Source organism: Typopeltis vanoorti, chromosome 13 (genome assembly GCF_054136105.1).
Source record: "Typopeltis vanoorti isolate ZY-2024b chromosome 13, IOZ_Tvanoo_1.0, whole genome shotgun sequence".
Lineage (NCBI taxonomy): Eukaryota > Metazoa > Arthropoda > Arachnida > Uropygi > Thelyphonidae > Typopeltis > Typopeltis vanoorti.
Genome location: NC_143561.1, coordinates 65,206,669 through 65,232,062, shown reverse-complemented (window position 1 = coordinate 65,232,062; position 25,394 = coordinate 65,206,669). Strand labels below are relative to the sequence as shown.

General features: G+C 35.0%; 1 protein-coding gene across 1 annotated transcript in view; it reads left to right on the top strand.

Annotated features, from left to right (window-relative positions):
- Window positions 1-25,394, top strand: part of hiw (MYC binding protein highwire) — a 1,014,282-nt gene that overhangs the window by 28,017 nt on the left and 960,871 nt on the right. Inside the window, exon 6 of the mRNA XM_090402616.1 lies at window positions 18,204-18,310. Within this exon, the coding sequence (XP_090258742.1) occupies window positions 18,204-18,310 (107 nt within the window). The remainder of the gene's footprint in view (window positions 1-18,203; window positions 18,311-25,394) is intronic.

The following is a 25,394-nucleotide window of genomic DNA, read 5'->3' as shown; positions in this document are numbered from 1 at the left end:
CAGCTTGTTCTTCACCAAGCTTTTCTTCCACAATTCTTCTCAACCGTTTCTCAAGTATACTTGCATAGATCTTGCCAGGAACACTCATTAGGGAAATACCTCTGTAATTCTCACATTCAGTTTTATTTCCCTTTTTATATATGGGTACTATGAGAGATCTACTCCAATCATCGGGAATTCGTCCCTCTATCCAGGCTTTCTGAACTATGCAGTGCAGCCACTGTAAGACTCTTATACCACCATACTTCAGCATTTCTGGTCGAATATCATCTACTCCTGCTGCCTTTCCACATTTCAAGCCTTTGATGGCTTTTTCTACTTCAAGTATGGATATGTATTCCTGACTGCATGCCTGGTCAGTGTTTTTTATCACTGTGCTGTCATCACTGCTTGTTTCATTTAGCAGTTTTTCAAAGTAATTACTCCATACTTCAAGGATATCTTTTTCTCCAATTTTCATTTCACCTTTATCATCTCTAATTCCTTTTACAGCACTCTTTCCTCCATTCCTAAGCTTCTTCAACAACCTCCAGAATATTTTGCCACCTTCTTGATATTTATTTTCTATATTCTTGCCAAAGTCCTCCCATGACTTTTGTTTAGCAAGTTTTACACACTGTTTAGCTTTCTTACATTTGTCTCTGTATTCTGTAAGAGTAAAAGCTGACTTATTTGCCAGGAACTTTTGATATGCTTTCTTCTTTTCCTTCACTGCCTCTTTAACTTCCTGTGTCCACCAGGGAGTTCTGATTTTTTTTATCTTTGCACACAACCTCACCACATGCCTCTCTGGCAGAATCAATCAATGTTTCCTTCAGAGTTTGCCACTGAATCTCCAAGGTTTGATTCCTGTTCTCAAACTCTTTCATTTTCTTTTCAATAATATTTCTGTATTTTAGTCTACAGTTTACATCTGAGAGCTGCTCAACTTTTATTCGCTTTAAAACTTTCTTACATGTTATTCTTTTCAATATGAAATTCAATTTTATCCTGCTCAAGACTAAATAGTGATCACTTCCAATTTCAAATCCTTTGTACACTCTGGTGTCCTGCACCAGGGAGAAAACATCACTATCAACAATAACATAGTCAATGAGACTTTTCTTATTCTTAGCCTCTTCTCTCCATGTGAATTTGTGTACATTTTTATGTTGGAACATGGTGTTAGTAATAACCAGTCCATGTCCTGAGCAGAAATCCAACAGATATTTGCCATTATTATTAGCTTTGCTCTTTTCTCCAAATTTTCCCAAAATATTTTTGTATGTCTCACAATCATTTCCTACTCTACTATTTAGATCCCCAACAAGGACCAACTTTTCCTTTTTCATTGTGTCAGTTGCTTTTTCTAAAGCCTCAAAAAATTCCTCCACTTCTACCTTAGTAGAACCTTCTGTGGGACGATAGGCACAAATAAGTCTCATTGTCCAGTTCCCCATTCTCATAAAATTGCCCACATTACTCTACTTGAGACTGACTGCCATTCAAGAAGATTAGCCTCGTATTTTGTGTTGAATACTATGGCTACTCCTTCTTTTCCTTGATTGTTATTGCGTGAATATAACATTTTGTATTTATTGCTCAGAAAGATCTCACCAGTTTTGGTCATTTTTGTTTCAGTCACCCCTATTATGTCGATCTGGTACTTATCTAATTCCTCAGTTAGCTCCATTTCTTTGCCATTCAGGCTTCTTACGTTGATAGTACCGATCTTTAACTCTGGTGATGTTGAGTTGGGGTTTGTTTTCAGATTTGTTCCAGTAGCTGACTTTTCACTGTTCGCCCTGGTTCCCTGGCGAAAACAACGTGGGCCTTGTTTAACCGGGCGACGCCCCAGCCGGCATGAAATTTTGTCATGTTGTACCATCATTTTTTATTTTGGTTTAACCAATAAGAATACAATTTGGTTGGCTAAATCCCAAATTGCCAGCCCATCCTCGTTCGTTCAGTATCAAAGTAGATACCCAACAGGGTGCACCACGAGAAGGTGAGGATTGGACATTAGGTCAGAAGCCCTGGTCGGTTCTCCGCATTCCTTTAAAGGCTATGTGGAGGTCTCCTCTCAGTTATACAGCTTTGACCCTTAAGCACCCCGTCACCAATCTTTAGATTGCACTAATAAGTAAACATAATTTTATCATTTTTTTTTTCCTTTCTTTTAGGCTTGCACGGTGCACCTAAACAAACAACACGAACGCATACAATTTACCATCGAAATCGAAAACCAAAATTCGCTCCCGTTCCTAGACACACTAGTTACACGTCTTCCTTCAGGCAGTCTATCCTTTACGGTCTACCGACACACACGGGCCAATTCATACATGCGAATTCATACCACCACCCAGCACAAAAATATGGTTTCATAAAGAGCCACAACTATTTGCTCTAACCAGCAAGCCCTGAAACAAGAACTAAAAATCATTAGTGACACATTCATAAACAATGGCTATAACAAAAATACTGTCAATAAAATACTCTATAAAACCACAACAAAAACGAATCTAGATTACAGTAAAACCATAGCCATCCCATACATTAAAGGGTTATCAGAAAAAATCAACAGAATCCTACAACATTATAACCTCAATGCCACCTTTAAACCACCCACTAAACTTAAAACCATATTCAGCTCCTCTAAGGATCCTCTCCTCCCATTAGCACATCCTGGAGTCTATTGCATCTGCTGCACCTGTAACTTACCGTACATTGGTGAAACAGGACGGACAATCCCTATACGCAAGAAAGAACACATTAGACACATTAAATATAACCATTATGGTGAAGCAGGCCTCTCAGACCATGCACTTAACACCTTACACCAAATCAACTGGAAAAGCATATATGCTCCTTACACCGCACAAAAACATGGTACGAAAGAAAATTTAAAGAATCCTGCGAAATCCTGATAAACCACCCAAATATCAACAATAAAGAAGGTATGAAAATTCCAAGGATCTGGATGGCACACATTCAGCCAACCTAATATGAAAGATTCAACATAAGTCAGGACTCTAGCCAATCCGCTAGTATTAGAAACCATTCCACTCCAACTGGCTGGAATGATGTTAATATATGTATATAGTAGACAACACAAATAATAGAACTCTAGCGTTGATGTATAATTTTTTTTTTTTTTTTTTTTTTTTTTTTTTTTTTTTTTTCTCCAGAGGTCAGGCCAACAATTGTGGTAGCGGTTAGTCAGTGTCTTTAACGAACCAGTATGATTGTAGTATAGCTTGTTTCTTGTGTATATTTGTACGCTCCAGAAGATGACCTTGACATAAAGGTCGAAACGTCGAATTGTAAAATTTTAGTAATATTAAACTAAAGTTTTTATTCAAACACGGTAGTTGTCTCCATAATTTCCAAAAATGCATAATTTTATCATATGTTTTGCAAATTCATTTCCTTAATTGTAATAATATTTTAAACCGTTTGATTCTTTGTATTATAGTTTTTTAATTGCTGTTGTTCCAGCAAAGATCTTATTTTCACTTTAACGAGTGCCTAGTAGGTAATGTGCAGATTACCTAGGTAATTTGAGAAATGAAGCAATTTTCGGCACGTTAACGGATCACCCTAGTTAATCTGTACAATACCTAGATAATCTGTAGAATAACTGATTTCTGCACTTTAGCAGTAACATTTATAAACTTTGTGAGAGCTTTTTGCTTAATAAGATGTCCATCCAAAGGAATTTTCTTTTGAGTGCAATCTTCTATCCATATCATTAGAGATTTCTCCATTTTTTCTATTAGAATATTGCATACACGAGCAACACGCTTTGCACTTACCATTGACCCAGCAATAAACACTTTCTCTGATTTTATGTTCATTTTGTTTGATTGTTCGAATTGTTGATTCATTTAAATTCAGAGTCCTTGCAGCAACAACTCGTTTTTCTCCCATTTTCAACCAATCCAAGATTTTAATTTTTTTCTTCGAGAGAAATGAATTTCCTCTTCAATATTGGTTTTTTTCCTTTCGTTGCAGTTTTAGTGGCCATTACAATAAAAATAAACTTTTACATAAAAAAAAGCATTACATATTGTATGTAGCTCACCAGAAAATAAACTGTTCATCTTGAGAATAACACACTTATGATTTTTAATGTGCTTTCCTGGCAGAAAATGAAGACAATTTTCAACAATAAATGATTTATAGAGTAAACCCTAGATGGCGAACCTATGACACTCGTGCCAGGAGTGGCACATCCGAGATTTTTGCTGGCACATCAACGATTTACAGGTGATATCCTTTTATACTGTTGTGTTGAGTTGAGCTGAGTTGAGTTTTGCTGGCACGTCAACGATTTACAGGTGATATCCTTTTATGCTGTAGTGTTGAGTTGAAATGCTAATTCTCTTCAGTCGAATTCCATAACATCGGAAACTGTCATAACAACATTCACTATTAGTTTTAACACATTCACGACAAGTCCATTTATCATTCCGAAGGAACTTCTCATTACCGGCTTGCTCAACTCTCACAAACCAAGAACCAGTAATAGAAAAAATTAAAAAATATAAACATAAATGGATGGAACACGTTCAAAGAATGAAAACAGAAAGATTACCAAAACAAGCCTTAAAGTACAAGCCATTAGGAAAAAGAAAACCAGGACATCCTCTTAAACGATTCAACGATGATTTCTAAGGCTGGAACAGGCCATGCTAGGCCTAAATCCTTGATATGTATGATGATGATCCTTTTATGCGCTTATAAATTATTCAACTTTTATTATTATTATTACAATATGTACAAGTTGAATTTTGTTTTACACGAGAGAGCAGCTATGAAGATGTGCATATGATTGGTGCGGTATTAACAAAAGATCGCATGACCCAAAGACAAAGTCAAATGACAAGTGTTGAGTTGAAATGCTAATTCTCTTCAGTCGAATTACATAACATCTGAAACTGTCATAACAACATTCACTATTAGTTTTAACACATTCACGACAAGGTCATTTATCATTCCGAAGGAACTTCTCATTATTGGCTGGCTCAACTCTCACAAAGTTTCAACCCTTGGTTGAATTTTAAGGCTGCTTGTTTATGTTTGAGGTGGCAGACAAACTCACACACTTATTATATGGCATGTTTCAGTTCTTGGTAGAATTTTATTTGAACTGTCATAATAACATCGAGAATTTCAAATGCAATAAAACAAACACTTATTTCATAATTGAAAAATTGACAATAGTTTTTAGTTAGATACTGTGTTTCAGTGCAACAAATGGTTTTAGTTGAGTGTATACAGCATAGTTTCTGTGAGAGGAGGACACGTGACTCATTAGTTAGCACCGTTTTTATTCCAGCTGTCTCTAATTGCACTTTGTTGAGAATTACACAGACTGTAAAAGCCCCTGTACAGTACCTTATTCAGGGATACAATAAAACTAAACTCTTGCTAAAATCTACTTGCGCGATACAGGCAGACAGAAATTTAACGAAGATAAAATTTGATTTTTAAGTGGCGCGGTGAAAAATATATGAAAAAAATAAAGGGTTACTAGAAATTGTAGACCGCATTATATCGAAACCATGTTGAACAAGGGTTGCTACAATTTGTAGACCGTGTTGTATAAGTACCGCGTTATACGAGGTTTACCTGTATATCCAAAAGGAAGTGTACTGTGCATTATAGGATATTGAGGCAGTTACGTTTTAATGTAATGTCAAGAACCTTCTATATACAAGTAGCCTAGTATGAGGATACTTCATGCATAAACTCTTTTCTAATCCAACTCACCAGGTACATTGAAATTAGTTTGAATACTTCCTTGTTTATTACTATCAATGTGTCTTGAATGATTTCTCTCTTTGTTCTGTATGTGTGTGTACAGTAATCTATTGTTTATTTGACTCTTCAGTTATCAGAATTTGCCATTCTCATAATTGAGGGATCAGATAATGGAAGTATAATTACTATGCTATATCAAAAATTGGGTGACGTACAAAGATCAGTTAATTGAAGGGTCATTGTGATGAAGGTTGGATAAACAGATTACTTTATGCATGTGTGTGTGCGCGCACGTGCTTGTGTTATAGAACTGCCTCTGCATCATACTGGTCTTAGTTTTATCTTATCCATTGCCATATTTAGTTCTCCATCTTAACTCAAATGATACCGAAATAGCTAAATAACGATTTTTGACATAAACTGGGTTTTATTTTGGCTGAATGATTTTAATTGATACTAAGTAAGAAATACCAACAAGTTTCACCAACTTAGCTGTTTGACTTCTTCAGGGTGAATAAAAGAGATACAAAACAACTTAAACACTAAAATTGTTCATGAAGGAATGAACCGAATATAATTGTATTTTTTGCAAATACAGAAGAATGTGTACATTAAATGCATGGAGCATGTGTGATGTCAACTGTTGTTATGCAGGAATGTTCTGTAATTAGCAGCGAAATTTAACTCTGGCATGCTTAATGATCTTATGAGGGTTTTCCAAATATCAGCTAGAATTAATCCTTGGTTTCTATTGAGGTTTTGTTTAGAACGGAAGACTGTTATGGCTTCTTTTATGTATCGTGAGCAGAAATCTTCCTCTAAATAGGATATGGAGCTTTTTTCCCATTCGATGGTATGGTTTGTCCTCGAGAAATGAAGGGCTAACCCAGAATTGTCTTCTCTGTTATTGTTTACATCTCCTACATGTTCTTTTTTTCTAATTTCCAAACTTCTTGAGATCCGACCAATGTAATTTAATCCACATGAAAGGGGATGTTATAGACACCGGCATATTTGAAGAAGGCATGACTGTCTTTCAGAGATCTTAAAAAATGGTGGATAGTCTTTAAAGGTTTAAGTCACTTGTATTTCATGTGGCTTGAGGAGTGTAGCAATATTTTTAGAAACTGTCCCAGTATAAGGAATGGCGATGGTGGATTTGTAACATATTTCCTCAGATTGTTTTTGTGGGGGGTCGCAGAAAAGTATCTTATGGATCAATTTTTTTTGATAACCATTGTCTATCAGGGTTTTAAATAGAGCCTCTCGCATCACTACAGATGATAAAGATCTCAAAGATGAACTATCCCACATATTAAAAACCCTGACAGACAATGGTTATCCAAAATAAAATCAATAAATTTTATTTTGGATAACCATTTTATTTTCAATAAATTTATTGAAAATAAAATTTCAATAAATTTATTGAAATACAAAATGGAAATAAAAGAAGAGTTTTATTTATGGAGAGTGAAATTTTTTGCTCTGAACTAGAATGATTTAATGGAGAGAAAAAAAATTTTCACTCCTCAGGATTAAATCCTCAAAGATAGATATCCTAGAACCTGAACATCAATTGTTTCAGTAGGATCGAAACACATTTACAAAAAACATATCATTCTGCTCTGGAATAACTATATGAGGACCAAAAAAGGATTTGTTCTTCAGATATTTATTTCAATCTCCAGAATGAAGACATAATTAGAAACTACAGCACCTGTTTCAAAGATATAATAATAATTTATAAGAAATAAGAGAAATGAGTTTGGCCATATTTGGAGAGCAGAGAACAGTTGCTTACAAATAAAAGTGACAAAAAAAGATCTGCAAGTAAGACTCCAAAGCATGATGGCTGAATATGGAAATAAAAAAACATAAGACAACTGGATGCATACTTGACTCCAGATGCTGTTCGAGATAGTTGCTTTCCACAAATTTTTTCACTTGGTTATACTGTAAATTAAAGATCCCAAGAAATTATACACTTGGTTTAATCCTTTATCTAAGTGTAAGCAAACAAAATTTGCACCTGAAGTTTTTTCAGGACTGGGGCAACTCGTATAGAGCATGAACTTTGTTCGCTCACACTTGGATAAAGGATTAAACCAAGTGTATAATATTGTGGTATCTTTAATTTATGGTATAATCAAGTGAAAAAAATTTCCAACATCCATTTAATATTTTCAGACTGGGGTTGACTGTGGATAACTAAAACCATGGACAGTGAACCTGCAGATAACAGGGGACTATGGCATAGATAAATAAAAACGAATTATTAAATTGTGTGTGTGTTATTTTACTTTATTTTTTTCAGATGGAGTACAATTTTTTGCTCCAACTCAGAAATATATCTTCAGAGGAACAAGTAAACTGTTCCAATCCAGACAGATAAAAAATTTACGATAACAAAAAATTTTCTATTTGGAATGTATTAATTCATGCAATTAGAAAAAAAAAGTCCATTTTGGATTGTTCCAAGAGGAACATTTTATTCTAGTTTTAAACCATTTCAATCCTGCTTCATTTATACAATCCAGTATTTTGTTTTAAGTTAAGGGATATACATCCCATATCGTTTCTTAGCCGAATAAGAAACTCAAAGAGTTTCATGCCGAATATAGTAGAAACTATATAAAGTTCGGTAATTCCAAACGCAAGCAAATACCTGGATACTGCAGCAACTGACCCTTAAGATAGTGCAAGCTGAGGCAACTCATGTCTAAGGTGGAGCAAGCTCCTATCACTATTCTTGATATTTACCCATAATGTGAACTTAGCTCCTAGGAGCTGTATTACTGTTCTACATTATGAGAGAAGGTCACTACCCAGACCGGTTCCAACCTTTTGCTTGCGCTTAGAATTGCCGAACTTTATATAGTTTCTACTATATTCGGCATGAAACTCTTTGAGTTTCTTATTCGGCTAAGAAATGATATGGGATGTATATCCCTTAACTTAAACAAGTTATATGTCGCCGAATTGAAGCCTTTGGCTCTTCATATATCTAACAATCCGGTATTTTTGTTCTAAGAGCGTCCTGAAATTGTTCTCGTTACATTTTCTTTCAAATGTAAGAAGTTTTCTGTTTGTCTGCTTGTTGTTGATTTTTCCACCACCATAGGTTAAGATCGATCATAGAATAACTTAAATAGTTTTTCTTCAGATTTTATTAAGAGTATTCTGAATTTCTAGAATGTATACTCCTTGATATTTCATTATGCCCACTTGCTCAAAGACAGCCAAGTTGGATAAGTGATTGATCCTTAAAAATGTACATTTAATTTTGTCCTGGTTTATGCCAAGACCCATAGGCTTACTCACCTCAATTACATTAAATGTAGTCTGTATAACATCCTGACAAAGACCCTCTGAGGACAGTGTCATCAGCATAAGCCAGTACAGTGTTCTTCCTATACATTTCCATTCTTTTTTGTCATGTCATGTTTCTAAAGACTTTTTTTTTTTTTCCATTGCTAGGTTGAACAGGATAAGTGAAAGAGCATCTTCTTGGTGAAATCAGAATTTATTTCAAAACTCAGTCACTATTCCTGTAGAAAATATGCCTAGTATATAAGATGTGGCGATAACATAGTTGTACTATACTTTATACTTTTGTGATATTCTAAAAATTCTCATTACATCCCATAAATGCATTTTGGTGTATGCTGATGTATGCTTGTTTATAGTCTACAAATACTGTGTGCAATTGTTTTTCTAACAGTTGCCAAAGTGTGAAAATATAATTGCCAGCTTTCCTTTGCAAAACTACACTGATAGTCTAAAATGATGTTTAAAGCATATATATTAATTCTTTTCCAGAGCAGTGTACATAGTATCTTGCAAGGTGTTCAAGTGTGAGATAACTGTATATGCACGCGCTCACGCACACACACAGGTAGCCCAGTCATGATGCTACTTCACGTGCAAATTTTTATTTGCTTACACTTGGATAAAGGATTAAACTAAGAATATAATTACTAATAATCATGCAGTCACCTTTTATCAAGTGCATAATTTGGCCTATATTCCACTTCATTGGTTTTCTTCTTTTTCTATATTAGCTTGATAAAATTCAGTTGTTAGGGATGCTCCTCCACTTTCTTAAGTTCTGCTGCAGTTTTATTTTCATTGAATGGAATGCGGTTAGTGTATTCGCTCTCCACCAAAAAACTGCGGGTTTCGAATCCCACCGTTGGCATGGATGTTTGTGATTGTCTGTGAAAATACGAGTGGTGGTGGCAGTAGATGGTGTTGATGTAGATGATGCGGTTCGCTGTAGTTGGTGGGTTGAATGGTGGAGACAGAGTTGTAGAGTAGGTACCCTCCCTCGATGAGTCTTTGGACTCCTTGGAGGTGTCATGTTGTAATAATATATATACAGGTAACCCTCATATAACGCGGTTTCGATATAACACAGTCTACAAATTGTGGTATCCCTTGTTCAATGTGGTTTCGATATAATGCAGTCTACAATTTCTAGTAACCCTTTATTTTTTTTATTTTATTTTATTTTTTCATATTTTTCACCGTGGGACTTAAAAATCAAATTTTATCTTCGTTAAATTTGTGTCTGCCCGTATCGCACAAGTAGTTATAAGTATCGAATTTAGTTTTATTGTATCACTGAATAAGGCACTGTACAGTGGGCTTTTGCAGTCTGTGCCATTCTTAACAAATAGTGCAATTAGAGACAGAATAAAAACGGCGCTCACTAATAAATCACATCTCCCCTCTCACAGAAACTACGCTGTATAGACTTAAGCAAAACCATATGTTGCACTGAAACACAGTATCTAACTAAAAACTGTTGTCCAATTTTTCAATTATGAAATAAGTGTTTTTTTATTGCATTTGAAATTCTCAATGTCATTATGACAGATCACAAAGGCTAACTTAAAATAAAAGACTACCAAGAATTGAAACATGCCATATAATGAATGTGTGAGTCTGCCACCTCAAATGCAAACAAGAAGCCATAAAATTCAACCAAGGGTTGAAACGTTTGTGTGAGTTGAGCCAGTCAGTAATGAGAAGTTCCATCAGAACGATAAATGACACCCTGTTGTGAATGTTGTTATGACAGTTTCAGATGTTATGGAATTTGATTGAAGAGAATTAGCATTTCAACTCAACACGTGTCGGTTGCTTTTGTCTTTGGGTCATGCAATCTTTTGTTAATACCACACCAAAGTGTCTTTATAGCTGCTGTCTTGTGAAAAACAAAATTCAGCTTGTACATATTGTAACAATTAAAAAAAAAACTTGAATAATTTATAAGCGTATAAAAGGATATCACCTATAAATCATTGATGTGCCACCTCTGGCACGAGTACCATAGGTTCGCCATCTAGGGTTTACTGTATAAAGTGTTTATTGCTGAAAATTGTCTTTGTTTTCTGCCAGGAAAGTGCATTTAAAATCATAAGTGTGTTATTCTCAAGCAGAGCAGTTTATTTTCTGGTGAGTTGCATACATATGTAATGCTTTTTTTTTTTAATATAAAAGTTTATTTTTATTGTAATGGCCACTAAAACTGCAATGAAAGGGAAAAAACCAACATTGAAGAGGAAATTCATTTCCTCTTTGTAATTCAGGTTGTTGTTGAATTGGGGGGGGGGTTGAGAATAATTTCTTTAGATTCTATTATCTTCCTTTCTAATTCATCGTAGCAATGGAAAATGTTATTAGACTTGTCCCATAGAACTGTATGGCTAAGGTTTTCTTCATTAGAATTGGTCGAGAACAGAACATGACTCGACAGAGCACAGGCTCGTGTTCTCCCATAACTGATGTCTCATATGTTCTTCAGTGCGTAACTCGATCGATTTTTCTGTTTGGCTAAAGTATGGTATATCACAGTTGCACCAAATCGGGTAAACACTGGGATATTTAAGGTTGTGAAGTCTGGTTTTGGATGGCTCACTAAGGAGCAGATTTTCGGAAGGGGTGTAAATAAAGTTCTTATGTTGTATTTCCTAAGAACCTTGGTCTGTTTAGGTGAGACAGAGCTTATGTGTGGTATAGAAATGTTACTGTTCACGCTATTGGTCTCTTCATCATGGCGAGTGGGTGAATTGAATAGGAATTTGTCAATTGTTTTTTGTGAATAACCATTCAGTTGAAAAGTAGTCCTGAGAAAATTGAGTTCTTTATTAAGTTCTATCTCATCATCAAGAAGAGAGCGAGCATGATGTCCTAGTGCAGAAATGATTCCAAACTTTTAAGGAGGATAATAATGGGATTGACCGTGGAGATATCTGTTAGCATGGATAGGTTTTCTGTAAATCGAGATTTTTAATTTCTCCGAGAAATGGGTCAGTTTAATGTCCAAAAAAGGAAGAGAACCATTAGCTTCGAACTCAGCCTTAAATTTTATGTTAGGATGTTGGTTATTTAGATGTTCTAGGAAGTTCAGGGCCATTGCTCCAAATCAGGAAAATGTCATCAATATATCTTTTTCAAATTCTTGGTTTTTAAAGGATAAGAGGAGATGGCTTTAACTTCCAGATCTTCTAAATAGATGTTCACAAGTACAGGTGATAATGGGTTACCCATTGCAGGACCATAATTTTGTTTATAGATGGTATCCTGTCTGAGTGGATGCAATGTGTAAGTAAGGCCATGATCTTTTTAGATAATTTATCTTTGAGTAGTAAAAACTTCGTCTGTAGGAACATTGGTAAATAAGGAGACTATGTCAAAACTTGCCATGATTTCATCTTCCTTCCTTCCTGTGGATAAAGGCAATACCACAGTTGTTTTTAACATTGATGAGTATCACAACAAGATGATGGAATTGTTATGGAGTGACACTTACTCGATCCTCGAGAGAGAGAGAGAGATCCCACCCGTGAACTCCACAACCGGACCAACAATCTACTGAGGACAATCTCTGAACTACATAGAAACATATGCATTTCTCTTCATTCTCTCCATCTGTTAATTTCATGATTATATGGACTACCTAAAATTCATAAGGAAAATACCCCTTCGACCTATCGTAGAAGGAATTGACTTTCCAGATATCTGGTTAAATGTTTTTCCGGTAAGTCATCGTCTTTTATTAAAAACTTCGCAGATTTTGTATCATGTATAAAAGATATTATTAAAGAAGATGAAATCATGGCAAGATTTGACATAGTCTCCTTATTTACCAATGTTTCTATAAATGAAGTTCTTTTACGTACTCAAATATAAATTATCTAAAAAGATCATGACCTTACGCATTGCATCCATTCAGGATACTTCAAGTTTCAGGATACCATCTATAAACAAAATTATGGTCTTGCAATGGGTAATCCGTTATCACCCGTACTTGCGAAATCCATTTAGAACATCTGAAAGTTAAAACTATCTCCTCTTATCCTTTAAAGCCAAGAATTTGAAAAAGATATATTGATGACATTTTCCTGATTTGGAGCCATGGCCGTGAATCTCTCCTGAACTTCCTAGAACATCTAAATAACCAACATCCGAAAATAAAATTCATGGCTGAGTTTGAAGCTAATGGTTCTCTTCCTTTTTTGGACATTAAACTGACCCATTTCTTGGAGAAATTAAAAATCTCGATTTACAGAAAACCTACCCACACCAACAGATATCTCCATGGTCAATCCCATCATTATCCTTCTCAAAAGTTTGGAATCATTTCTATACTAGGACATCATGCTCGCTCTTTTCTTGATGATGAGATCGAACTTAATAAAGAACTCAATTTTCTCAGGACTACTTTTCAACTGAATGGTTATTCACAAAAAACAATTGACAAATTCCTATTAAATTCAGCTGCTCGCTATAATGAAGAGCTCAATAGTGTGAAAGGTAACATTTCACACTATTGATTATGAAATACAACATAAGAACTTTATTTACATCCCTTTCAAAAATTCACTCCTTAATGAGCCGTCCGAAACTAGACATCACAACCTTAAATATCCCGGTGTTTACCAGATTTGGTGCAACTGTGATATACCATACTTTGTCCAAACAGAGAAATCGATCAAGTCGCGCGTTGAAGAACATATGAGAGACGTCAGTTATGGGAGAACACAAGCCAGTGCTCTGTCGAGTCATGTTCTGTTCTCGACCAATTCTAATGAAGAAAACCTTAGCCATACAGTTCTATGGGACAAGAAGTCTAATAACATTTTCCGTTGCTACAATGAATTAGAAAGGAAGATAATAGAATCTAAAGAAATCATTCTCACCCCCCCCCCCCCCCCCCCCCAAATTCAACAACAACCTGAGTTGCAACCTTTCAGACTGTCGTTGTGCTACGATCCAATACTGGCATTCACGAGATGCTATACGCATGCACACGCCCAACAATGAAGCTAATGAGAGAACAGTTTGAATGCCCAGGACCTCAACACTTCAACGTTGAAATATATACACTAACTTTTTGTGGTGTTTATAGTTATTTCCTCTGTTTTTACTGGTTATTTCTTTTTTTAATATGCACCTGAAGAAGGCTGATATAAGCTGAAACTAGTTGTGCTGTTAAATTTTGTTTTCACTTTTCTCGGTTTCTAGTCATTCCGTTTTTATTATTTTCTAGAAATAATTTGTTGACTAGAAATAATTTAATTATTTCTAGTCAACTGAGTAAATCAGTCTTCCTATATATATATTTTTTTTAACATATCTTTCTTTAGTGTTTTTGTTTATTCCCACACCTAAAAAAAAAAACATAGCTTAGGCTCACATTGCAAGTATTATTTAATCATATTTGAGTTCTTTCCAATGTATTCATCTACTTTGAAAACAATTCTAATTTCCCTTTGACCTATTAAACTCATATTTTTTTTTAATTTCTCTTGTCTTGTTTAAGAGATAAATTAAAGATTCCAAGAAATTATATTCTTGGTTTAATCCTTTATCCAAGTGTAAACAAATAAAAATTTTCACATGAAGTAACATCATGACTGGGCTACTTCTATATTGAAGCTAATGAGTTCACATTAAATGCCTTAGTATCCCATAATGCAATGCTCATATCCTTACAAACATGTATAATGCTATGCATTATAGGAAGGGCCAAATGTGAAGTCATTAGCCTCTATATATAAGTAGCTCAGTCATGATGCTACTTAACATACAAATTTTTATTTGCTTAAACTTACATAAAGGATTATACCAAGAATATAATTTTTTGGCATCTTTAATTTATAGCATAACCAAGTGAGAAAAATTTCAAACATCTTTCTCTAATCCAGGGTATTTTAGCAATAAGGTACCTTTTGACTACTTGCATATGAAAATATGACTGCATTACTTCAATGTTGGTATCAATTCTGGGTCTGACTTCCACTGATGAGTCTTCAGTGAAGGTCAAAACTGGTCTGGGTAGTGGCCCTTCTTATAATGCATAGCATTGCACATGTCCATAAGGATATGTGCATTGTATTATGGATTATGTGCGTTGCATTTAATGTGAAGTCTTTAGGCTCTATATACAAGTAGCCTAGCATGTGATGTTACTTCACGTGCAAATTTTTATTTGTTTACACTTGGATACAAGATTAAACTAAGAATATAATTTCTTAGAGGCAAGTGAATAAACTTTGAAAAATATTTAGGTAGATAGATAATTGTAATATAAAAGGAACATTATTTAATTAAAATAATTATACAAATATTATTTACATAAAATTCATTTCAAAAGAAATTCATAACAGATACACTATCTCTCACACTTATACATTTAATTTCAGGGAAAAAAAAGATTGAAAAAAAAATTCCCCTACAAAAAAAAAACAACAAATTAGTTTTCAAATACTTTCTAGGATTTACAAGTTTAGCTTTTTCCAATACAATCAGTTCATTCAATTTCGAATTCAAAATCTCACTAATTGAAATTCAACATTCTTTCCAATAAAGAACCTTGTCCTACCTCAGAAGATTTTAGTTTAAACATTCTTCTTCTAAGCCATTTTTATAACCATAAATGGTTATTAAAATGGCTTAATTCCAATTTGTTTCCCTATACCAGCATTCTCCAGCCATCTCCATTAAGTCATCCTTTCATCTTCTCACTGGTTGTGCTGCCCTTCGTCTTTCTTCATACGGATGCCACTGGGTGATTGTCTTTGTCCAGCTATTACTTTTCATCCATGCATGTTGCCCACCTCCATTTCAGTTTTAAAGTCTCTTCCCCTACATCCAACACTTTTGTTTGTCTTCTTGTATCGTCATTCCTTATTTTATCTTGCAATCTGATGTTTAGCATGGCTCTCTCCATTTTATTCTCAGCTTTCCTCATTCTATCTAGTATTTGTTTGGTTATTGGCCATATCTCTGATCCATCTTCTCTGGTTAGAGAAGAAACTCATTTTCTTCTCTAACCAGAACCCACATTCTCCTTCTAGTATCCACAGCAGTGTACAAATGGCTATTACTTAGATTTGTTGATGCTTAAATTTTCAGTGCACATGCATTCCAACTTCAAACTTCCAGTATAGCTCAATGGCCCTCTCATACTAACTTCCTTGCATGGGTAAAACAAAATGTGTAAAATAAACTTTCTGGTACATTTTTATTATACAATTTCACTCTGGTATCTGCTGGCTGAAATGTCGGGCTGTTCTTGAACTTGAAACTTTATTTCCTTCATATGTTGTCTGCATTGTGGTTATTATGAAATGCAGCTGAAGTTTTATTATGATACTTTGTAACATAAAACTAAAGTTCCAAAAATGTTTTAAATAGTATTGTAAAAAATGAATTATATAATTTTTATATTCTTTTTAGAGACAGTGACAAGTGAATTTAATTATAGTGCTATATTAAATTTTGTGACAGAATATTAATAAAAAAACTGTTACATTACATTACAGTAAAAAAAAGGGGAGGGAAAAATGTTTAATTATCCCAGTTTCTTTTAAACTTTTTTATATATATTAACATTACTTAAGAAAAGTTACCTAATTTATAAAAAGTAAAATGTGGTGTATCTGAATGAAAGCCATCAGATACTTCACACCTTGTTATACTGTCTGAAGTCCTCAATAGTTACTTTTTCCTGGGTAATTAAATTTTCATGGTTATTAGTTATTTGAGTTTGTGATTTATATCCCTTTAAGTATCCCACTGCATCTGAAGAACCACTGGGTTATTTTCAATATTTCCAATTAAGTTTAATATTTTTTCAGTTAATTTTTTTCTCAGTTAATTTTTTTCTCTGCCATCCTTTTCTTTAGATGCAGTATTCTACTAGTTAAATTTCTACAGCTCTTATAATTCTTAGTACTCACTAGTGGTGGATCTTGCATTTTCAATCTTGTCTTATTACGTTTCTTATATTTTCTTTACATTCATTTTTGAATCATTTGTTTTTCTTTGTTTTTGAAATAATATTTCTTCTACATAGTCATTAAATATTACTGTAGAATATTATTTTATTTTTTGTGGGTTTCCATGATCTTGCCATTTGGTTTCTTGTAAGATGATGTCTGAATTTATATTCCATATTTCAATTCAGTCTTTTAGACTGTTCCATTCAATTGTCATTGTGGTCCAGCTTGTAAACCCAGTATGTTTTATAACTCATGGATTTCTTACATTCAGCCCATTGCAACAATTTCCCAACCTTTAGGACCAGTGTGTTTCTTAGTATCTTAAGTCCTTATCCTTTGACCTGTTTGACATGGGAGACACCTACTGGCTAGAGGTAAGAAAAACTTAAATTTCAATTTCTATTACCTTTGGAAATACCCAGTTGCTAGACAGGAATAGATTTTTGTCTCTTCTTAGATGACATTAAACTATAGTTTTTCTTGGGCACAAACACTCCATCCATAGCTTCCTCATCCTCTAAAAAAACTTCACATTCTTTTCTGTTCAGCATTACTTTTCACATGTTCATCTACTAACATTTGACAAATCAAATTCACTCAACCTTAAAATATTGCTTTCATGTTTTTGATGCTATCAGAAAAGGACAGTTTGGCTAATTGCTGATTCCTGTCTTTCTCTTTTGTGACGCAGTTCATTTCAACTTCTATCTCACCTGCAGATACGTGAAATCTGCTTCTTACAATTTTCAGTATTCAGTAAAGAATAGGGTTCCTACCCACAGATTACACTACATGCACTACAATCTCTTATGTATGGGATTGTAGTGCATACATAAGAGATTGTAGTGCATGTACAATACAATCTCTTATGTATGCACTACAATCCCATACATAAGAGATTGTAGTGCAATCTCTTATGTATGGGATTGTAGTGCATACATAATGGGATTGTAGTGCAAAAATCATTTCCTGGTATGTAGGCTTAAGGCATGGTATCCTTATTACCAATTTTTTATCAAGTAAAAAAAGTTATTTTTGTTTTTTTAATTTTATTTTATTTTTTGGTTATGAAATATGGCTGGATTTATAATATCCTCCATTTTAGTATCTTAATATTAATAATCTAATGAGCTTTTTTCTCAGTAAGTTGTTTTGTTATTACAGCAAAGTATAGACAAGGATCCTCAATTACATGTGATGGCAAATACTTGTACATTCTAAGTGGGGGAACAATATATAAGGTTGGATCTGGCTATGGAGGTACTGTCAAGGTAATATTGATAAACATTTCTTCATAAAAATGCTTTTCCCCTTTATGATGTGTTGTCATAAAAGAATGTCTTTCATTTAAAAGATTTTTATGTAGGAAGTAGTTCACATTATGTAAATTTTGACTTATCAACAAATACTACTCCAACAGAAACTTCTCTCAGTCCTCTCATAATTTTTTCACCTCAATTTTCATTTCATATCCATCTTGCTATTCTTTCTAAATATACATCCAAACTAGAATTACAATCATTTTGTCAATACTTTCTAGTCACAGTAATGTCTTGCAAGTCTGTATTTCTTATTCTATTTTTTCCTTTGTTTTATCAGCATTGTTCTCAACACTATTTATTCTGCTTATGTCCATTTTTGTTAGTTTGTCTCTGCTACATAAGAAAAAAATTTACAAAAAAGTAACTTCATCATCATCATCAAATTCTGCCATGTACCCTCAAGGGGTGTACAGGATATGATAGTACTACATGAAAAAAATTACATCATTATTAATTTCCTATCTACAATTTTCCTCCAAATCAGTCTGTTACTTGTCAAGACTCCAACATTATCAGATCTTATATTTCTATCGTCTAAAGCATTTTGTAGCGTATCAATCCACCTATATCTTGGTCTTCCTCTGGGTCGTTTTGCTGCCAACCTGGCAGAGAACACTTGTTTTGCTAATCTTTCCTCGCCCATTCTGTTTAAGTGACCATACCACCTAAGATTAGCTCTGCTAACGCATTCCTGGATGCTGACAATGTCAAGTTCTTTCCTAATATCCTCGTTTTTAATATGATATTGCCATTGATGCCATCTGTTCATGCCTATAATCTTTCTCAGGACTCTCATATCTGTGGTCTCTAGTCTTTGGTCAAGTGTTTTACTTCTGATCCAGTTCTCAGATCCATAAGTTAAAACTGGTTTGAACACTGTCTTGTACACAGTTAATTTAGTGTTTCGACTGATTTCTCTCTTATTCCATATGAATTCAATTGACTTCCCACCATACCAGCTTTGCTGATTCTGTTGTCTATTTCTATGTTTAATTTACCATTTTCAGTAAAAATCGTGCCTAAATAGCTGAAATGTTTTGCTTGTTCCACAGGTTCTCCATTCACAACACAGTTGACATTTTCAATGATTCTGCCCATTTTCATTGTCTTTGTCTTTTTATTGCTGACCTTCATACCATATCTATTACAACAGCTATTCAATTTAGTCAGAGAATCTTGCAGACTTGTAGCAGATTTATTTAGAAGTATAACATCATCCGCATAAAGCAAAGAGCTGACATTAACATCTCCAAATTTGATATCATGTTTAATACCACTTTCCTTCATAATGTGATCCATATAGATAATGAATAACAGAGGGGATAATGTACATCCTTGTCTCACACCAGATTTAACATTAAACCATCTTCCTGTACTTCCTTCAATTCTAACTGCTGACTTACAACTCAAATAAAGACTAAGTATTGCTTGATATAATGCCCCATTGACACCATATAACTGAAGCGTATTGAATAGCTTCTCTCTTGGCACCTTGTCATATGCCTTTTCCAGATCGACAAAACTTAAATACAGATCTTTGTTATGTTCCCATGCTTTCTCGACTATTTGTCGTAAAGTGAAGATCTGATCCTGACAGCCTCTATTTGGCCTGAATCCAGCTTGTTCTTCACCAAGCTTTTCTTCCACAATTCTTCTCAACTGTTTCTCAAGTATACTTGCATAGATCTTGCAAGCAACACTCAGTAGGGAAATATCTCTGTAATTCTCACATGCAGTTTTATTTCCCTTTTTATATATGGGCACTATGAGAGCTCTACTCCAATCATCGGGAATTCGTCCCTCTGTCCAGGCTTTCTGAACTATGCAGTGCAGCCACTGTTAGACTTATACCACCATACTTCAGCATTTCTGGTCGAATATCATCTACTCCTGCTGCCTTTTCTACTTCTAGTATGGATATGTATTCCTGACTGCATGCCTGGTCAGTGTTTTTTTATCACTGTGCTGTCATCACTGCTTGTTTCATTTAGCAGTTTTTCAAAGTAATTACTCCATACTTCAAGGATATCTTTTTCTCCCGTTTTCATGTCACCTTTATCATCTCTAATTCCTTTTACAGCACTCTTTCCTCCATTCTTAAGCTTCTTCAACAACCTCCAGAATATTTTGCCACCTTCTTGATATTTATTTTCTATATTCTTGCCAAAGTCCTCCCATGACTTTTGTTTAGCTAGTTTTACACACTGTTTAGCTTCCTTACATTTGTCTCTGTATTCTGTAAGAGTAAAAGCTGACTTATTTGCCAGGAACTTTTGATATGCTTTCTTCTTTTCCTTCACTGCCTCTTTAACTTCCTGTGTCCACCAGGGAGTTCTGATTTTTTTATCCTTGCACACAACCTCACCACATGCCTCTCTGGCAGAATCAATCAATGTTTTCTTCAGAGTTTGCCACTGAATCTCCAAGGTTTGATTCCTGTTCTCAAACTCTTTAATTTTCTTTTCAATAATTTTTCTGTATTTTAGTCTCCAGTTCACATCTGAGAGCTGCTCAACTTTTATTCGCTTTAAAACTTTCTTACATGTTATTCTTTTCAATATGAAATTCAATTTTATCCTGCTCAAGACTAAATAGTGATCACTTCCAATTTCAAATCCTCTGTACACTCTGGTGTCCTGCACCAGGGAGAAGACATCACTATCAACAATAACATAGTCAATGAGACTTTTCTTATTCTTAGCCTCTTCTCTCCATGTGAATTTGTGTACATTTTTATGTTGGAACATGGTGTTAGTAATAACCAGTCCATGTCCTGAGCAGAAATCCAACAGATATTTGCCATTATTATTAGCTTTGCTCTTTTCTCCAAATTTTCCCAAAATATTTTTGTATGTCTCACAATCATTTCCTACTCTGCTATTTAGATCCCCAACAAGGACCAACTTGTTGGGTATCTAAATCAAAAATCAAAAAAAGTAACTTCTGTTAATCAAAAACTTGAGCTGGCACTTCAGTGTGATCTCGCTCTTCCAAAGCAAACTACTTACACTATAGTTTTTGGCCCATCGAACTCCTTGATATCTCCTGTTCTAAACCTCCATCACTAGACAGTACACTTTCCAAATATTTGAAGTTGTTACTACACTTCATGACGTACTCATTGCAGTTTTTTCTGTGTTTTAAAACCATGTTCTGCTCTTCTTGCTATTAATATAATCCACCATAATTCTGTATCACCACACTGTTCCATTTGTCCAGTTCCTTTGATAGCTCTTCTAACAAGAGGTACTCATTAGATATGAGGTTGAGGCTGTAGGGTGGGTGGTCAAGGTTTCCACCCAAAACTTCTGAATTGCTTATCTGAGTTTCTTCAGCATTTCACAATGTGCATTAACATTAATTGTTGTTCCTCACTGAAGAAAATTGAGCAAGATCCCTTTTCAATTCCAGAAGACAGTGGCCTCGTTTTTTTGACTTACGATACTTGTTTGAATTTTTTTGATTTTGGAGACGATGAATGGTGGCACTGCATTGATTTTTGTTTTGACTCGATGTTTATGTATGAAATTCACATTTCATCACCAATCACAATATGAGAAAAAAAGTTCATCTCCTTAATTTTCATAATGCTCTAAAAATTCTGGAGTTGATTTCACTCATTGCTGTTTATGCGCATTGGTCAGCATTTTTGGGACTTATCTGACAGAAAAATTTCTTATGCCCCAGTTTTCTGTCACAGTTTCATGAATGACTGAGTGTGAAACTTGCAGGCATTCAAAAGAAAGTTCTGTAATTGAGAAACAATGATTCTCACGAATTTTCGTGTTCACTCTTTCCACCAAATCATCTTTTACCACACTTGGCTGACCACTGCATCCTTCATTGTGAATATTGTTGCACCCATCTTTAAACAAACAACAACATTACCTAAACTAACTGTCACTCATTACTTTAGGCCCATAAACCTTCACAGTTGTAGATGAGTTTCTGCACAACTGTTGTTTTCTGCAACAAAACCTGCATCACCATAAACCTCGCAACTGTGGGATTTTTTTATCACACCACTCAATGTAAATTATTCGTTGACAACAAGCAATAATGCAGCGAAAGTAAAATGATCAACAGCTAGCTAATGAATCATTCTAAGCTACAACATATGCAATCCCTCCTCCCATATCTTATTTGGTGGTAAATAATGAATGGACCTTACTTTCTGGACATGCCTTGTACATAATGAGACATGAAAATCTTTAACCACAGACAGTTACAATGGAGGAATTTCAGATTAGACACCTTTAACAAGAGATATTGGATTGCACAAAAGCACAAGTATACCACCTCATGGCGGAAGAATTCATATAGGGTGTAGTTTGGATAGTTATGGGCTGTGGTAGAGATTTAGGGTTTGATCAACAGAGGCTTGAGTTTTGGATGTCTATGGGTAATAGTGCACATCATTTAAGTTGGTGTTTCCACATATGTTGAAGAAAATGTGGAAGAATTTTTTTGCATTTTTTTTTACTTTTTTGGAATTTTTTGAAAGTATTTTTCATTTAATTGAAGGGACACTATATTTATTTAGTTTTTCTGTCATGTTAGTATTTCAAAGATGAAGAGAAAAGACCAAGGGAACATATAATGGAGTAAATAGACTCTTAGATATGTTGCCATACAGAATACATCCAGTTTCCATGCCATAATGTGGCACCATTATCTCCTCCCTCCAGGCATGACTTGATAGCTTAGATGGCAACGAGATTATATTCGAAATAAGAGAGAAGAATTTTTGGCATTAGTCAGTGCAATCTCACCAAAAGTTGTAGGCATTAGCGAAACTTGGCTGTCAGCAGAAGATGTGGTCACTGGAATTGAATATGATGGGTACAGTATTTTCAGGGAGGATAGAGAAGATAGAACAGGGGGAGGAGTACTGTTGATGATAGCTGATGTGTTGCAGCCAAAGAAAGTAGTATATCAAGATGATAGACATGTGAATGAGAGTTCATTTGAGGCGGTCTGGTGCAAAATAGTGATCAATGCAACCAAATATACAGTTGGATGCTGCTATAGGCCAGGGAGTACAGGGGGAGATATTGAATTCATGCATCAGCAAATTAATGCAATTGAGTGCAGGCTTAGTGATTATTATTGGGGATTTTAATTACGGTGATATCAATTGGAAGGAGGAAATATCATGTAGCAAAAAGGAAATGGAGTTCATACATCTATGAGATAATTACTTGAAACAGCCCATAACTGAAGGGACACGCGGTGTGAGAGTGTTAGACCTGGTTATTGGTTCAGAGGTTATATGCATAAGGTGTCCTTGTTACCTCCAATTGGTGAAAGCGATCATGTGGTATTGACTTGGGAGGTTGCAAAGTCTGGATTTTTCTGTTAAGAAGGGGTATATACGGAACTACAGGTTAGACAATTATAACAAGCTTCAGAGTGAGCTTGCAACCATCCCATGGCAGAACATATTGCAGGGGAAAGACGTTAGCAGTGCATGGGATAAAATCAGTGGGTATCTGAGGAAAGCAATATCAGATTGTATCCCCATGGTCAGGAAGTCAAACAAGGCAGGTGTTAGATGGATGAGCAGTAGTATCAAGTTTGATCTGCAAAAAAAAGAAAATGTTATGGAGAATTTACAAGGAGAAAGGCGATCAGTACACCCATGAGCAGTACAAGGCTCAAGCTAGGAAGGTGACCAGCATAGTAAGAAAAGCTAAATCAGATTATGAGAAGACCTTAGCCAAAGAGATCAAGGATAATCCCAAAGAGTTCTTCTGCTATGTAGCAAGTAAAAGGAAGAATGACTTCAGAAGGATAACTTTAGTGGGTGCTGATGGTATTGAGGTGACAAAATCAGATGTAATAGTCGAGTTACTGGGTGATCACTTTTCAGAAGTCTATCACCCAAGTGAGATATCTCTGTACCTGTAGCAATAACTAATGTGAGAATTGAAGCTAAAGAATCAGAGGTATTTAATATATTGCAAAATTTAAATGCAAACACTGCTGTAGGCTTAGATGGAATATCAGCTCGGGTGTTGCGTGAATGTGCAAATGAATTGTCAACCCCTCTTATTTGGATATTTAATTTATGTTTGAACTCTGGTATGGTCTCTAGGGAGTGGAAGTTAGGCAAAGTGGTTCCTTTGCATAAGGGTGGCTCTAAAACTGTGGTAGTTAATTACAGACCAATCACCATCTCAGGAGTAGTGGTAAAAGCATTGGAAAAGTTGGTTAAAGACAAAATTCAAGAATGGGTGGATCAGGATATGATATTCTATAGAGGCCAACATGGTTTTGTTAAAGGTAGATCCTGCCTTAGCAATCTATTAACTTTTCATCATAGAATGACATCTGAGTTGGACAGAGGAACTGGTTACACAGTGGTATTTCTGGATTTTGCTAAAGCTTTTGACAGGATACCCCATGGAACACTGTTATGCAAATTTGAGCAGATGGGAATGGATACTAAATTGGTGATATGGATAATGGCTCAGGGAGAGATACCAGAAGGTGGTGTATGGAGGAGCTGAGTCCAGGATGAGGCAAGTGACCAGTGGTGTGCCTCAGGGCTCTGTGCTTGGGCCATTGTTGTTTAATTTGTATATAAATGATACAGGAAATTTAAATTACTTAAATATAAAGAGCTAATAAGCTTCATTTCGGCAATATAAGCATTATTTAAATTAAGGGGATGTTAAATCCCACATTGTTTTAAAATCGAATAAGAAACTCAAAGATTGGAATCAGAGAGGTTCTTGTCGAATATAGTAAACTATAAAGTATCGGCGACCACTGGCATGAGCTAATGCAAGTGACCCTAGTACGTAGTACAATACCGGACAACTCGTAGCAAAGGTGGTGAAGTTCTGATCGCTATTCTTAGGTATTTCCCATAATGTAAAAACACATTTCCTAGGAAATGTATGCTGTTATTACGTTATGGTGGAAGGTCACTACCCAGACCGGTTTCAGCCTTTTTTTGAGGCTTCATCAGTGAGTAGCTAGACCAATTAATACCAAAGTGTATAGCGAAAAGAACTTATATACTTTG